The sequence below is a fragment of the Carassius carassius genome, chromosome 10 (genome assembly GCF_963082965.1).
Source record: "Carassius carassius chromosome 10, fCarCar2.1, whole genome shotgun sequence".
NCBI lineage: Eukaryota > Metazoa > Chordata > Actinopteri > Cypriniformes > Cyprinidae > Carassius > Carassius carassius.
Genome location: NC_081764.1, coordinates 8,601,828 through 8,618,585, shown reverse-complemented (window position 1 = coordinate 8,618,585; position 16,758 = coordinate 8,601,828). Strand labels below are relative to the sequence as shown.

General features: G+C 38.7%; 1 protein-coding gene across 2 annotated transcripts; it reads right to left on the bottom strand.

Annotated features, from left to right (window-relative positions):
- Positions 1 to 1,834: 1,834 nt before the first annotated feature.
- On the bottom strand, positions 1,835 to 5,032 carry LOC132151253 (probable G-protein coupled receptor). Of its 2 annotated transcripts, XM_059559365.1 has the most exons (3): positions 4,758 to 5,032; positions 4,441 to 4,540; positions 1,835 to 3,455 (listed from the first exon to the last, which is right to left on the bottom strand). In XM_059559365.1, exon 3 carries the CDS (start codon positions 3,364 to 3,366, stop codon positions 2,080 to 2,082), a length of 1,287 nt encoding a protein of 428 aa, XP_059415348.1. In that variant the 5' UTR covers positions 3,367 to 3,455; positions 4,441 to 4,540; positions 4,758 to 5,032; the 3' UTR covers positions 1,835 to 2,079. The 2 variants fall into 2 exon arrangements, with proteins under 2 accessions (XP_059415348.1, XP_059415347.1); XM_059559364.1 differs by having other exon boundaries at positions 4,441 to 5,032.
- Between the last annotated feature and the right edge of the window lie 11,726 nt (positions 5,033 to 16,758).

Sequence of the window (16,758 nt, the reverse complement as noted above, 5' to 3'; positions counted from 1 at the left end):
GGTCATCTGTAACCCACACAATGTTTACAGCAGGTCTTCATTGTTTTATTATTGTTAGTTCAGGGGGTGGAGTTTGTTGCAGTTCATCTGACCATGATTTCCAATCTCTTTAATCAATTTCCTTTAATCTTCACCTCAACATGTCTAAATCCTTTCAGGTTCTATTTTTGTCTGGCCTTGTTTTGATCATGACAGGGACACTCAAGTTTATGAATCCATAATCATGCCCCACATGTACCTGCCTCTCTCTCTCTCCCTCCCCCTAGTTTCTGACTCTCTATCTCTCCTCATGCATGGCTCATGGTTTCATTGTTTGATGTGACAGATCAGGTCACACTCTATTGAATAACTAATGAGAAAGACCTGTTTTGAACCACAGACTAATCCGCAGCAAAAATACATCATGCTAGCTTTAGAGAACATGGCTTCATTCAGTCTATTACATCACAGTAGTACTTGCACTCAATGACAAAAGGCATTGAGTGCTCTGATTTCATGCTTGAATCTGCCAAAAATATGTTAATGTCATATTTTACTCTAAAATAAAAATAAAAAAATATATATATATTTTGCTTGAAGGAAAGCGATGACATTTTTTTTTCATTTTGAAAGAATCATGATTACACACATTTTCCTATTCGAATCTCAATACAATAATTTAAGAAAATAATTCTAACAATATTAACATTGTAAAGTTTTTAAAATCATTGTAGTATTTGTTGTGCTGGCTTTAATTTATACTGAAGTAAATAAAAAAATTATAAAAATAATTGTACTGTACTGTATTATGGCAATGAGAATAACCAATGAGAACAAAATTAATTAAGAGGAAAAAAACTTTAAATTAAACGTAAAAAAAACCCATCAAAACATTCATTATGGTAATTAGAATTTTGTTCCTGTTTACCTTATTTATACACAAGCTATAAACAGCGTTGTTTGTTTATAAATATATTGTGTATATACAGGTCATGTTTTTTTTATTTATAGGGATGGAATGTGACCTGAAACAATTTTATTTGTATACGCAGTTCCTTCAAACACCTATCATTTACACACACCAGCAAACAGACCTGTTACATTTACTAAACTAAAGCATTTAATATACGGTACAGCCCAAGATACATCATTAAAACAAATTCAACATCTAGTCTGCAATAAGAACAAACAAGTTGGCTCCTGATTTTTTCCCTAAAGTTAAAGTTAAAAGGCAAAAGACCATAAAATTGCAGCACGTTATCTCATTCTGCACACTTGCATTGCATGGTAATGCTTTCTAGTACACTGCTCTCAAAGGTTACATTAACAGTCTGCATCTCAAACTATAGGTAATTTCTTCCTATACATAATAGTCATATAAAACAGGTATTACCATATAGTGCAGCTTATAAAAAGAGCTAGCCTGAAACCCTTTATTTCAGCTTATCTGTTAGGACGATACTCAAAGGCGCCCTGTTGCTATGCAAGTCTCTATCTCATCACATTTCCATGGTTACAGGGCAACATGGTATTAGTAACGAACATCAGAGCTCCTTCAGATAAACAAAGAAGGTTCTTTTCCTCAAACCAAACAGAATTAGGCCTGGTAATGTAACTTGTGGAGTGAGAAACTTCCTAAAAAGTGAGCCATTAAAGCACATTTCAAATGCTAGAAATATGTTTTATTATTTTCACCAAAATAATGTATATAATATTATTTGTAATTTATATTTGTGTCAAGATAGTATCAATACAGGCACCATTATGAGTTAAGACTTAAATAATAGTAATTATTATGTATGAATGTTGATATTATGAAACAAATGAATAATGACAGTGATTCTGAGTTAACTATACACTTTTTCAGAAATTAATGAATATGCAACAAAAGTTGTGAAATTTGATATTTAAACATCATAAATACTTACTGTTGCCACTGATCTATGGGAAACAAAACAACAAATTATGGATACATAGATTACACTGGTCCAAAGAGCATTTAGATCTGATTTTGCATGGGTTTAACATTGAATGAATGCCCTTCTTATTAAAAACAAAACTTCCTAAGTCTTGATTTGGCTAGTGGCATCGTTTTCCCAGTCAATCCTCAGGAATCTGGCCAGGTAACCTGGAACCCTGGTCCAAAGTATTCCTCGGACTGGAATTGCCACAACTGGGCCTAGTGGTCTCAGCCGTGCTGCTGGTCCTCTGCAGAAACTGAAGAAAGTTTTCCTGGATGGAACCTTCGTGACTGGAGGCTCGAAGTTCAATTGGTCTACGGGAACAACATTTTCTCAGTTTTATCAGTTCCTCGCGGATCTGTCGGTTTAGAAGACCATAGAAGAATGGATTCACAGCAAACGAGGAGTATGCTAGCCACATGACGGCTTCTTCAATGTTCCCTGGGCTTTGAAGTGGAGTGGTGATGGACATGTGAAGGTGGAAACTGAAGTATGGGAGCCAACAGATAAGAAATTGGCCTACAATGACAACCAGGGTGATAGCAGCCTTTCCTCCCCCAAAAGCTCTCTCAGGAGACAATCTCTGGGGGAGGCTGCGAGTGGTGGTGATGATAGTCGTCTGACTGTTAATGGAATCCGAGCGACGCTTAGCCTGGTTGCCCATCGAGATGGGCACCAGTGCATGCTGATGTGCTGCCGTTCGTGCAACTTTGTATACATTGCAATATACGGCAAAAATCACAACAGCGGGAACCAGGAAGCAAAGCACGCTGAAGAGAATAGCAAAAACCTTCCTAAGACGGCTGTGGCTCCAGTGTAAAGAGCAGTGGGCTGCTGCAATGGAGCTCTGATTCCCATACGCTGGCCAACCAAGAAGCGTAACCAATGCCAGCAGGATGGATTTGACCCAAATGAAGACCATAACACCAAGCGCCACTTTTAGAGTCATCTTTACCTCATATCGCATAGGATGGACAATGTAGTAATAGCGTTCAATACTGATCGCAGTCACTGTAAGAATAGAGGCACAGATGAGGAACACATTTAGAAAGATGTACACTTGGCACTCCAGAACAGTAAATGCTACAGTGCTGAAGAACGGAGAGCTAGATACTATCCCAAGAGGCATCAGCAATATAGCACAAAGCAGGTCAACTGCACAAAGATGACAGACAAACACATATTTTTTCATGTGTGGAGCTCGGGCAATGGCCACCATGACTCCGCTGTTGCCCAATAGGGCTGCCAGGTTAAGGGTCACCATGCAAAACAGCCCAACAAGATCCTTAATCTGGGATTCTGAGTGGATGACCTCCTCCATACTGGGAGGGGTAGGTTTGGTTGTGCTCCGCTGGCTGGCTGTGTCATTTGGAGTTGTGTGATTGGGCAGGAGACCCAGCATCAGACCTGGCACGGCTTTCTCCATGCTTCACGGGTTTGATATGGAACTGAGCTTCTCCATGCTTAAATGTTGTTTTCTCTTCTGTGTGTCATGCATTTGCGTTGAGACCATCTCTGAGAAGAAATGAAAAGATCTATTAAAACTGTATTTCATGTGATGTCACGTCACACCTGAAAGTTAAACTATCTATCTATAAAATTACATTAATTCAACATACGCATTTATACATAGATAGATAGATAGATAGATAGTAAGATAGATAGATAGATAGATAGATAGATAGATAGATAGATAGATAGATAGATAGATAGATAGATAGATAGATAGATAGATAGATTTCATGGCCATAATGATGTAATTATGTAAATTTGTAATGCCTCCATCACACATAATTTAGCAAGTGAGAGACAGAGAGAGTCTGTACACACACTAAACACTTGAGTGCAAATTAAAAGGAAATTCCCTCATACATAGTGAATACGTCCCAAATGCATATGGGAAATCATCTCACTAAGAAAGTGCATAGTTTCTTTAAATTGTCGACCACCTCTGTTAGGTTTCAGATAATTCCGAGAACCCGTGTCAATTTCCTTTTACATAAGCCTTCATGGAAAATCACCCCCATTTTTGTTTCAACCCACTCACCAGGTCTCTCTATATGCTAATGAGGACAGAACAACATCCTGTCCTTCCTTGTTGGCAACTAACAGATTACTTTCACTCAACAGGAGCATAATATGTTTTTTGCACAAATGGGTTGTTGACCTTCAGGGATCAATGAAGTCAGAGGACAACATGATCTTTGTTATTGTTGTTTTTTGTTAGTGGGAGACTGGGAGTCACATGAGTCATACCTGATTGTGTGCCGTGGCTTTCCCGCAAAACACCCACCCTACACACTGACCCGTCCCCTCCCCTGACCCACAGAACCCTTACATTAATTTTTTTCTCACTTCACTGGAAATTCGAAAACACATTTTCCATTGAATTAAAATTAATGACCCGTTGTCATGTCAGGTTATGCTCCGCTGTTCTGAATTATCCTCACACACATCATTCAAAACTGGCTGTGAAAGAAGACAATGCGATTTCTCTTACCTGTCAACTTCAGGGACTTCTTTGCTTTTTTTGATAAATCTCCAATCAGACCCGAGATATTAACATCTGGACATTTTTCACATGTGTGGAAACTTTCCTCCTGCATTAAAACAAGTGCAGTGCAATCCCACAGGAGGCCAGTGTTTCAACACTCAGCATCTCAGGTGTTTTCAGTGGAGAACAACCAAAGTGTATCATGATCCCTTAAAAGTATTATCATCCAGGAAGGTCTCGGCTCCAAGGAGCGAAGCTCATTCAGGTGTCCCTATGCTGCCCTTTCCATCTAACAAAAAACAGGTGAAGGGATATGGTCCCACCTGCTCTTCCTATTTCCAGTGATGTTGATCAGTATTCACGTACTTAGGCCGGGGTCCGTCAGGATGTTCTCCCATACCGTGTCCTTTCCTGTGAAGGGCTGTAACTGTCACACATTGTGTCTCTGGGATTTTTTTTTTCTTCCTCTTTTAAACAGACACATACTCCTCTGTCCTCCAGAGTGGCAGTCATCCCCTAGGTCCTACTGCACACCATTAAACAAGAAGACATTTTTATGGTCTATTGTAGCTTGACCAAACCATTCCTACATTCATTCATTCATTCATTAAGCACTTGTGAGGATGATACATGCTCTTAGTTAGAATGGCATTTACACAAAACAAATGTATTAACATATTATTTGTTGTTACCTCCTGGAACCTAATTATTATCTAATTAATTTATTAATAATTTTTTATTCATTCATTCATTTAGTGAATTCTGTAACTAGTCTACATGCATGCTATATCCTACAGAATATATCCTGGACCATTCAAGCAATAATTCAATGGACAATTAAAAAATTTTTTATATATATATTTAAATCAGTGTTGGGATTTATTTATTTATGTACTTACAGAATGAAAAGAAAAACATATTTTGTAATAATCACTGGTATTTGGTTTTTTTTTTTTTAGTTAGTTTATTATAAATAGTTTCAGCAAATTTTCAAAGCAGAGAAAAGACATTGATTCTGCTCTGTGGCTGCTTGTTATTCCAAAATTTGGGCAGACAAGTTGCCCCAAAAACACATAAATTTAAAATCCAAGTAGGTTGGAAATGTGTATATTTATACAATATGAAGTAAACAGAATGTAAACAGAATAGTTTTCTAAATTCTACAACAAAGTTTACAAAAGTTTTGGTTCATGTATGCTTACTAGAAATGTAAATATCTATGTCAAAATGTTAAAAAGAGCATTTAGTTTAAATGGTTATTCAATATGCAGGCATGTCTATAATGCAGTATAATGCTGCATAATTCTATAGGTATTATATAGGGATATGTGATGAATGTGATTAAAAAATGTGAGCTGAATAAGGAACAATTGAAAGAAATATTAATATTAGAAAAAATATCCACTTAAAGAAATTATGATTAATTATGGCTTCAATCAGACAATTTGGCTTTAATCATACTTTAGAGGTTTTTTGTTAAATACTCTTATTATGTGTAAAATAAGAGTATTTAATTTCAGGGGGGGGGGGGCAATTCCAAATAACCTTTCAAATAAAAATCTTTAATCCCTCTTAATTATTTTTAACAAATTTAAAAATGATTCAGCATTTTTTTTTTAAGAACATAGACTTTTTATGACAGTACAGAAACCAGCAGTTATGTTTCTAATATGAATAACATGTCAGTTTACTTGAATAAGAGTAATGATAGGAAGACATTCAAACTTCACTCAAAAATGAGCAAACATGCTGTAAGTTTACAGTATATAATAAAGATGTAATTAAAGGTCCCATTCTTCGTGATCCCATGTTTTAAACTTTAGTTAGTGTGTAATGTTGTTGTTAGAGTATAATTAATATCTGTAAAATTTTTAAAGCTCAAAGTTCAATGCCAAGCGAGATATTTTATTTAACAGAATTCGCCTACAAAAAACGACCCATTTGGATTACATTCCTCTAGTTCCTGCAGTAATGACGTCACTAAAACAGTTTTGACTAACCTCCGCCCACATGAATACACAAAAAGGGGGGCGTGGCCTTGTTGCACTCCGACGGAGAAGAGGAAGAGCTGCGTTTGTGTTTGTCGCCATGTCGTCGAAGCGCTGTTATTTTGATCTCGGAGTCCAATCATCTTTGTTTGGCCTTCCCAGGGATGCTGTACTTAGAGATTAATGGTTAATCTCTATATATATTGTTCCCGAAAATTATAATCCACATGTAAAACTATGTGCAGCACATTTTGCTGAGGACAGCTTCCTCAATCTCAATCAGTTTAATGCCAGATTCGCACAAAGATTATTCTTGAAAGATGGAGCAGTTCCCTCTTTGTCTGGAGAAGGCGATGTTTATGGACCACAACCGGTAAGTGTATTTTATTATTTAAGTTGGTGCGTTTAACAGTTTCTGTAACTTATTACACAAAGGGCAACGCTGTTTAGCTTTGTTAACTAGATGTTAGGGCTGTGCAAAAAAATCGAATGCGATTTTCATGCGCATCTCGTCAATAAAAACGCTCCTGTGATTATAAGTACATCTCCAGCACATGCTCCTGCCCACTTGCTTCTCAAAACTAGCCCAATCGCGTTTCCTGGAGGGCAGCGCGCGCTCAGCTGCTGTCGAATCACAACACAGGAACCGCTGGCACAATCAGAGTTTGTTACATATTTCTGAAGGAGGGACTTCATAGAACAAGGAAGTCATCAGCCCATTTTCAGACAGTGAAAACAGCGGTATACAGATTTTGTGAAATTGAATTGTGTGAAAAATACTGTTTTTTTACACGCAAAACATGAACACATTATATTGCACACTGTAAACACAATCAAAGCTTCAAAAAACGGGACCTTTAAATATTTATTAGACTTCCCGACTCAAAAAGAGGAACCGTCAAATTAACATTGCTGAACTTTATTACTGCCACACAAAAATCATAATTTAGCATTCAACTTAGCAAACTCAACAAAGGTTATCACTAGGTGGCGCTTTTAAGGGCATCTGCATGACTTTTGAGCTGCTCAGAACATGCCTTTTTTAGCTTTTTAAACAATACTAACTTAACATAGTCTAGAAATGCACGAACGGATCACCTAATGGTGTGATTTTATTCCTAAATTGGGCATCAGGACATCTGGATGGAATTACTCTGAGGAGATATTTGATGGATTCTAGGAAAATTGTGGCCTACTCGACTACAGCTGGATGGATGAAAATTCTCCACTGCAACCTCTTAAGTAACTGTCTTTGTCTTTCCCCAAGTTAATAATGACACAACTCGGTTTTAAGAACAATTTAAACTTTATAATAAGTCTGAAAAGATATGCATTCCCTTTGGCCCCTGAAGTTAAAACCATCTTGCAGCAAACTGGGATTCTACGATTTAGATCTCGCCCAAGGGGTAAGAAAGCTGGGAAAAATTACATTCGCACAATATGTACAATTGTTGGAAATCGTCCTTCTTTCTGTGGGACTACAGTGGATGTTAAGAGCAAGCTGACTGAGTTAAGTCTGTTTGCTTCTGACTGTTGCCACCATCCTAAGAACTTAATTTACATTAAGACAAACCAACATAAATCAAGACCAATCATGCCTGGTTTTCTACTTTCCAATGTGCGCTCCTTACGCTACAAGTGCGATGAGCTGTACTGTATAGCTGTGAATAATAACTCAGCAGTTATTGCTGTATCCGAGACCTGGCTAAATGCTGATATCCCAGACTCAACTGTAACTCTGCCTGGATATACAATACATCGGCGGGATCGTGAGGGCTGTGGGGGAGGAGGAGTCGCTTTGTATGCCGATGAAAACATCACTCAGATTCGACTGACTCACGTAGAAGACAAACATGAAGCATTGTGGGTCTGGTTACGTCCCAGTCGTCTTCCTCGAGGGTTAAGTTGTATTATTGCTGCTGTGCTCTATTTTCCTCCGCAATCTTCAACAACAGCACAACCTGACACACTAATCACTCAGTAACTGGATAGTTGCCTTAGGAATATTGAATGCAACTACCAACAGGCCGCAATTGTCATACTGGGTGATACAAATAAGTACAAGTCTGAAACCATCTGCAGCAGGCATGGTCTGAAACAAATAGTGGCTGGAGCAACAAGAAAGGCCAGTCAAATTTTTTTTTTTTTAAACCTTTATTTAACCAGAGAAATAATCACATTGAGATAAATATCTTATTTACAAGTGAGCCCTGGCCAAGGTAGCAGCACACAATATACATAACTACATAAAACAAATTACACAACACACACATATACAGCAATAAAGCAAGATTAAACGTTAAGAGCAAGTGCAGACAGATTTGAATGTTTGGTTGAGATATAACTTGAACTCATTAATTGAAATAAGTACATCAAGTTTCAATGATCTTTGGATCTCATTCCAAGCAGCTGATGCGCTATAAATAAAAGCAGTTTTTCCAAACTCTGTCTTCATTAAAGGAACATTTAAAAGAATATATCTACTTGAACGTAGATTATACCCTTGACTATTAAAAGTTATTAGATTATTCATATATTGAGGAAGCTGGCCAATTAATGCCTTGTACACAAGTATGAGCCAGTGCTTGTACCTTCTTATATGAAGTGAAGGCCAACCTACCATTTCATACAGTGCACAATGAAGAGTGTGATATTTTGTGCAAGTTATAAATCTTAGAGCAGAGTGATAAACAGAATCTAATGATTGTAAGAGAGCTTTAGTGGTATTTCTGTAAAAAACATCTCCATAATCTAAGATAGGTAAGAAGGTAGATTCCACCAACTTTCTCCTGGCTGACTGTGAAAAACATGCACTATTCCGAAAATAAAACCCCAGCTGCAACCTTAACTTGGACAACAGTTGTTTAACATGTAACTTGAATGATAAGTCCTCTTCCAACACAAACCCTAGATATTTGTAAGAGGAGACCAGTTCTATAGTGTTACCTTGCAGAGTGTAAAGAGGTATAGGAGAAGAATCAGACTTGTGTTTCCTAGAAAAGACCATGTATTTTGTTTTCTTATCATTCAGGACTAATTTGAAAGAAAATAGGTTACGCTGAACTAATTCAAATGCTTTCTGCAACTTTAAAATGCAATTGTCAATAGAAGATGCAAAACAATAAATAATGGAATCGTCGGCATATAAATGAATACTTGCGTCTGATAGATTATCACCAAGATTGTTAATATATAATGTAAACAACAGGGGACCCAAAATGGACCCCTGTGGCACACCAGATTCAATGGTGAGCTTATCAGAAAGAGACCCCTTAATTTGCACTCTTTGACACCTATTCTTTAAATAGTTCCTAATCCAACCTAATGTGGTTTCAGAAAGACCGATACAATGTAAACGCGACAAAAGAATACCATGATTGACCGTATCGAAAGTTTTAGTCAAATAAATAAACATTGCAGCACATGATCTTCCAGTATCTAGGGCACAGGTAATGTCATTTAAAACTTTCATAGTAGCAGTTACTGTACTATGATTTTTTCTGAAACCGGACTGAAACCTAGATAAAATGCTATTGTTAATTAAAAATTCCTTTAGCTGTTCGGTAACAATAGATTCTAAAATTTTAACCTCAGCTGATAGCTTCGAAATCGGTCTATAATTATTTAAAATGGTTGGATCACCGCCTTTCAACAGGGGTACAACCAAAGCAGATTTCCAAACATCAGGAACAATATTCTGTTCCAATGATAAATTAAAAATATAAGCTAATGGGCCAGCAATGATCTCGGCAGCTAATTTAAAAAAATATGGCTCAATTTCATCAGGCCCTGCAGACTTCTTGATGTCTAAATTTTTTAAACCTTTTAAAACCTCACTTCTTGAAATTGGAGAAAAATTAAAGGTCGGACTATCTTCTCTCAGAAAAGATGGATTTGGTATAACACTCACGGGAATTACTTTGAAAATAGAACTTGAAGAAATAAAGTGCTTATTAAAAATATTTACCATATCCGTCTTATTATTAATGAGACTATCTTTTACTAAAATTTGGTCAGGAAAATCATTCGATAACGTGGAGGGAGAAAGTGATTTGATGGTTTTCCAAAATTTTATAGGATTATTCAGATTTTGTGAGGTTTCTTTTAGATAATAGTCAGATTTAGATCTGCGTACAAGAGCTGTGCATTTGTTTCTCAATACTCTAAATGCTACCCAGTCTCTTTCTATATCTGAATTCCTCGCTATGGCCCGAGCCAAATTTCTTTCATGAAGGAGTTCAGATAATTCATTTGAAAACCATGGATTTTCACGGCCTTTTACTCTAAAAATCCTAACAGGTGCATGTCTATTCACAATCTTCAAGAATAAAGTGTGAAAATACTGCCATGCAATGGACACATCAGGTAATAAAAACAGTCTGTCCCAGTCAGATGTAAACAACTCATGCAGAAACCCCTGAATATCAAACAATTTAAAGTTCCTTTTTATAATAATTCTAGGTTTTACTTTGGGAATTTTACAATTTCTTATAACCGCTATAGTGCAATGATCACTGACATCATCAGGGAAAACCCCTGAATAGGTGTATTTATGGGGTTTATTTGTTAGTATAAGATCTATTAAAGTGGACTTGCTTGAGTTCTTATGATTTGGCCGTGTTGGTAATTCAATGAGTTGAGTGAAGTTCACAGAATCACAATATGCTTTGAACTGATCTGAATTTGAGGTCAGCCAGTTCCAATTCAAATCACCCAATAATAAAAGATCTTTAGAAAGTAGGTCAGTTAGGACAGCTGACAGTGAGGTGAGAGCATCACTGATAGCTGCTGGTGGTCTATAACAACCTACTATACATAGATGACAATTCTTTCCATATTCCAGGTCGATAGCCAATAAGTCAAACTGTTTAGGGAGAGAGACTGATTTAAGAACAGTTGCATGATAGTTTGATTTAATGTACATTGCAACTCCACCCCCTTTACTTTTACGATCAGCTCGAAACACATTATACCCTTCTAAAGCTATATCATGGCTTGAGATTGATTTTTTAAGCCACGTCTCAGAGATAACCAAAACATCTGCTTTAGTCGTCTTGGCCCATATTTGTACTTGATCTAATTTTGGCAACAGGCTACGAACATTTAGATGTACAATGCCAAGGCCTGATCTATTTGAAAAATCTAAAGGAGTTAAAACAACTCCCACTGGACCAGGATTTGGATTAATACCGGCCTGCAAAATAACATTTTCCCAAAACAATGGAAGGAGGCTGTAGTCAAGGCTGTTCCCAAAAAAACAAAGCCAAGTTTTCCAGTAGACTATCGGCAGATTTCATTACTCAGCTGTGTTGGAAAAGTGTATGAAGGAATCCTCAGAGACGCAATTCTGGAGGATACAGTTGCTAAAATTCAACCATCACAACACGGCTTCATGGTGAACAGATCAACTGACACTGCTCTGATTCAAATTTTGCAATCCTGGCATGACGCACTTAACACCAATCCTAAATTTGACATCCATGCTGTTTTTGTTGATTTTACTCGTGCTTTTGACACAATTGATCATTGTCAACTGCTCTATGCTTAAGCTGACATGAATGTCAGACGACCGCTCTGGCTCAGTGTAAGGAGCTATCTGAGTAACAGAGAGCAAAAGGTGAAGTGGGGCTCCTGTGTGTCTAACTCCTATCAAATTGCGGCTGGTGTCCCTCAGGGGGGTCTTCTATCCCCTCTGATTTTGTCATCGCCATAAACAGCTTGGATTCCTTTCTGCCTCCCTCAGTAATTCAAATATGCTGATGATTTAACAATTACTGAATTTTTAATGGGATCCCTACCAGGATTAACTCAGAAGGCCTTGGACTCAGTGGCGGATTGGGGACAGGAATTTTCATTGGCAATGAACAAAGGTAAGACAGTGGACATGATCATTAGAGCCAGGAAAGATGAAAACATTCCCTGCCCTCCCTCTCCCGTAATATCAGGATATGCAATTGGCAGAGTTTCCATCTTTAAACTGCTTGAGATCCAAATTTCTTCTGATCTGTCATGGGATGCCCACGTTAAGTACATGATTTCGAAGGTGCGTCCTAGAATACACTATCTCTGTGTTGCTAAAAACGCTGGTCTCCCTAGTGATGTTTTAATGAAAGTATAGCTGACATTTATACAGTCCTTGAGTACGCTAGCCTGGTATGGGGTGGACTACCTAAAGGTCTCTCTGATGAGCTAGAGAGGGTCCAAAAACGTTGCTGCCGGATAATAGGTGTTCCAACTTCTACTGTCCCATTACTGAGTGAGAGGCGTGAGACTACTCATGGACAGTTCATCACCACTGCATTGTTTCCTGTCTGTGGCTCCAAAACCTTCTTACCTACTACGGCAGCATAGGGAGTTTGTTGTGCCCAGGGGTAAATCAAAAAGACATGAACTTTCTTTTATTCCCCGTGCTCTTAAACTGTTTTATAAATAATTTACAGTTTGTTTTGTTTTTTGTATGAAGCCTGATGTATTCCATGGTTGTTGTTTTTTTGTGTGTGTATCTGTTTTACTCTACCTGGTTGGTTGGTTTATTATTATTATTATTATTATGGTTTATAATTATTATTCATTTATTTCAATTCCGTAAATAAGGTTGTTTTGAGTATGTGTTCTGTTTGATACATTTCAGAGTTTTGTTCTTCAATATCCTAACTTGTCAAAATTAAATGTTTTTATATATATATATAATTTAGCAATATTACTAGGCCCTATTCTGTAGTTAACACGGTCTAAAAATAGTGCTAATTATACTTCTTTAAACTTATCTGTATTATGCTAATAATATTAGCATAATACAGATAAGTTTAAAGAAGTTAAACTTATCTGTATTATGAATAACATAATACAGAATAACACCACCATGGGGTGGTGTTAGCACAGTGGATAAGACACATGCCTTTGGTGTGAGAGACCCGGGTTCGAATCCACTGTGAGGCACCAATGTGTCCCTGAGCAAGACACTTAACCCCTAGTTGCTCCAGAGGCGTGCGACCTCTGACATATATAGCAATTGAAAGTCGCTTTGGATAAAAGCGTCAGCTAAATGAATAAATGTAAATGTAATATACAATGCATAATTAAAAAAAAAAAAAAAAGCTAATAAAATTTGATTTTGAATCCCAGATTTCCTGTGTAGTCCTATGCTGTATAGATTTATGAGCATGGAAACCTTAAATTCCTTTGACTTCTTATCCATTAAGCTTAGCTTGCATTTTAGAGACTGGTAATTTTGGTCAACTGGATGAGGCACAATGTCCTTCATCTCTTCTTTGGCTTTCTCTGATTCAGCTTTAAGACTTTGGGCAATCTTGATGTCTGCAAGAACCTACAAGAAACAAGCATATTAGGAAATTTTGGATTTTTTTGAGATGGCAAAGCTCCTTCATCTATCACACAAGATCAATGTTTTTTTTTTTGTAGCCAAGACGTTTTTGGCCTATGTATGGTTTGACCATCAAATAACCCTCTCTGAGAAATACAGTAAAATGTGTGACAACTAGCCACTATTTCATCAAACTCGGTACACAGTAACTGCTGTGAATCTCACCAAAAAGCTTCTTTTTTTTTGCCCTGGAGGACAGAATCGTCAGAGATGACTGGGGGTCTGTTTCGGCCAAAGTTATGAGGAATTATGGAGAAGAATTTGTTGGCGAGTTCTTCTAACTTGTTCCGTTCCCCCTTTTTTATTGCAGCTTCAATCTCCTCCAAAGCCTCAAAGCCTTTGGCTATCTGTTGCTTGCTGAGTTTCCCCAAGGGCATCTTCTTAATATCTGATAGAGAAATATGAGAAACATGAAACTCTTCCATAAAAATGGATCTTATTCAATGTTACAGACAAGTGGTAGATAGGAATCAAAAAGGCAGCAAAATGTTCCATCTTCAGTTCACAATCACACTGCCAAAACTCCCCTGTGGCCTTCAGAAATACATGTAAAATGAGAAATGAATCCCTGAGTGATCTGCAGTTTTCTTTGAATTTTAACAGACATAACTTATTTTTCTCAGCTATCAAAAAGGACCACAATAACATGGCTATGGAAAGGAACAGATCTGGGACTTAAAGTCCATTCAACAATTCAATACTACAGTATATCATGATTAAATAACCCAGGTTCATGCTGGTCATGGCTTCTTTGAACATGTCATTGTCGAAGATGAATCGAATGAGTCTTTGAGTTACCTCATCCACTGTACAAGGTACAACTTGTTGTTCACTTTTCACCTTAACATCTCCACCATCAACAGTGTCCACCTGCATTAAACACAAAATATTAGAAATGGTCAAATGAGCTATTCTTTCAAAAACTTCAAGGTTCAATCAAGGATGTAATAAAAAAAAAAAAAGACAAATAGACTTAATACCTTCACTTCTGCATCCTGGTCGCCATCTACCTCAATCAGTGTGTACTTCCCAGAATGCGAGACAAAGTTTTCTCGATCGCTCCAATTATTTTTTGTCTTCTTTTTGATTTTCTTTTCAAAACTCTCGATGGCCACATCAGCCGTAGATGGACCAGCTAAATTGTTCTGGCCCGACTCTCCCTGATAACAGTGAAGGATAGCAAAAATGAGTCATCCGTTAGATTTTTGCACATCATGTTGTGATATATTTGACTGAAATAAACGTCTCAGGTTATGAATGTAACCATGGTTCCCTGAGAGGGAACGAGACACTGCGTCCTCTGAGGGGACACTATTGGGAACACCTCGTCGTGACCTGTGTCTGAAGCATACTTTGAAAAACGCCAACGTGTTGGCCGGTGACAGCCTCTGACGTCACTACCAACGCGACTATAAATACACGCCCGTAGGACCCGTCACTTATCTTCTTCGTGAAACTTGCATCCGAAGCATGGCAGGGAGCTAGAGGACGCAGTGTCTCGTTCCCTCTCAGGGAACCATGGTTACATTCGTAAACCGAGACATTCCCTCTCAAGGGAACTTCGAACTGCGTCCTCTGAGGGGACACTATGGGGAACAGTATACCCACGCCGCCATGCTGAGGGGAGTGCAGGCCAGAATCATGGCAAACACTAAATACCAACTCTACCATTTCACCGGGAGTCGCCCCTGGGACGGTTCGACGGCTGTCTATGACATTCTCCCTTATGGCCAAAGGCCTAAGCTTCATATCCAACTTACCTGTAGGGCCTTGGCCCGGGGTAGAGCTGAAGGCTTGGAATCACAAAAGATTCCTTTAAAGGGATATGGCTAAGAACCTAGAACTTTCTTCTACCAAGTCTTGCCTATCACACAGGGGCTACTGCTAGCTTTCGCAAAAAAACTTGCCGAAAGAGCTGTCCCAACAGTACTCCAGTAGCAACGCCCTGTTCTAGATAGGTATCAGAGGATACCTGGGTGGAGTGGCGCCCAAGATGAACGGGGCTTTAACCGACTCAAGAAAGGGCATGAAGCAGCCGCGCGAAGCCCTCACCATATAGGATTTTAGAAAGAACGCAGAGTACTAGCATGCAAACTTACCACAGTGTGGATTTCAGAAAGTGTGCAAAGACTTCACGTCGGATGGAATGTCGTGGGGGCAGAGCAATTGGAGGAAGGAATGTACAGATGAAGCCTCGGCCACGTCTGTACCATGGCGTCCAGCCCCAAAGGAGCTGGATGAGTCAGACGAAGCCAGAGGGGATAGTGCGATGCTCACTCAACCCGCAAAACCAATCCACCCAAGTCTGGCCAACCTCTCCAACTCAACTTCAACACCTTGGTGCGAAGGCGCCATTCCCCGAGCCTCAGGCCCTGCCTCAGTAGGATGTCTGCTCTCACAGTGCGTCTCAAAAACAGTATGTAGTACTGGAGCGCTCTGTTGAAAAAACCGAGAATTCAGTCTCCTATGAGAGGAGGGCTCCAAGCTCAGAGTAGCACGCTCATAGGCGACCCTTTTCCATTGGAAAAGGGGAGCGCTGCTAAACTACCACTAAATGTGGGAGTTCACCTACAGAGAGGCCTAGAGAGGCCTACTACCTGTTACCAGATAACCACCTTACGTGGAAACTGAAAGTAATCTGGAGCTCAACTCCAGGGAGGCCTGGTGAGGCCTACTACCTGACAACCACAAAACATGGGAGCTCGCTTACAGAGAGGCCTGGAGGGGCCTACTACCTGAAAAACCATGCTATTTAGTGGAAACGCACAGTATGTGGGAGCTAAACCTCCAGGTAGGCCTGGTGAGGCCTACTACCTTACAACCACAGTATGTGGGAGCTCACCTTCAGAGAGGCCTGGTGAAGCCTACTACCTGATAACCACAATATGTGGGAGCTCACCTTCAGAGAGGCCTGGTGAAGCCTACTACCTGATAACCACAATATGTGGGAGC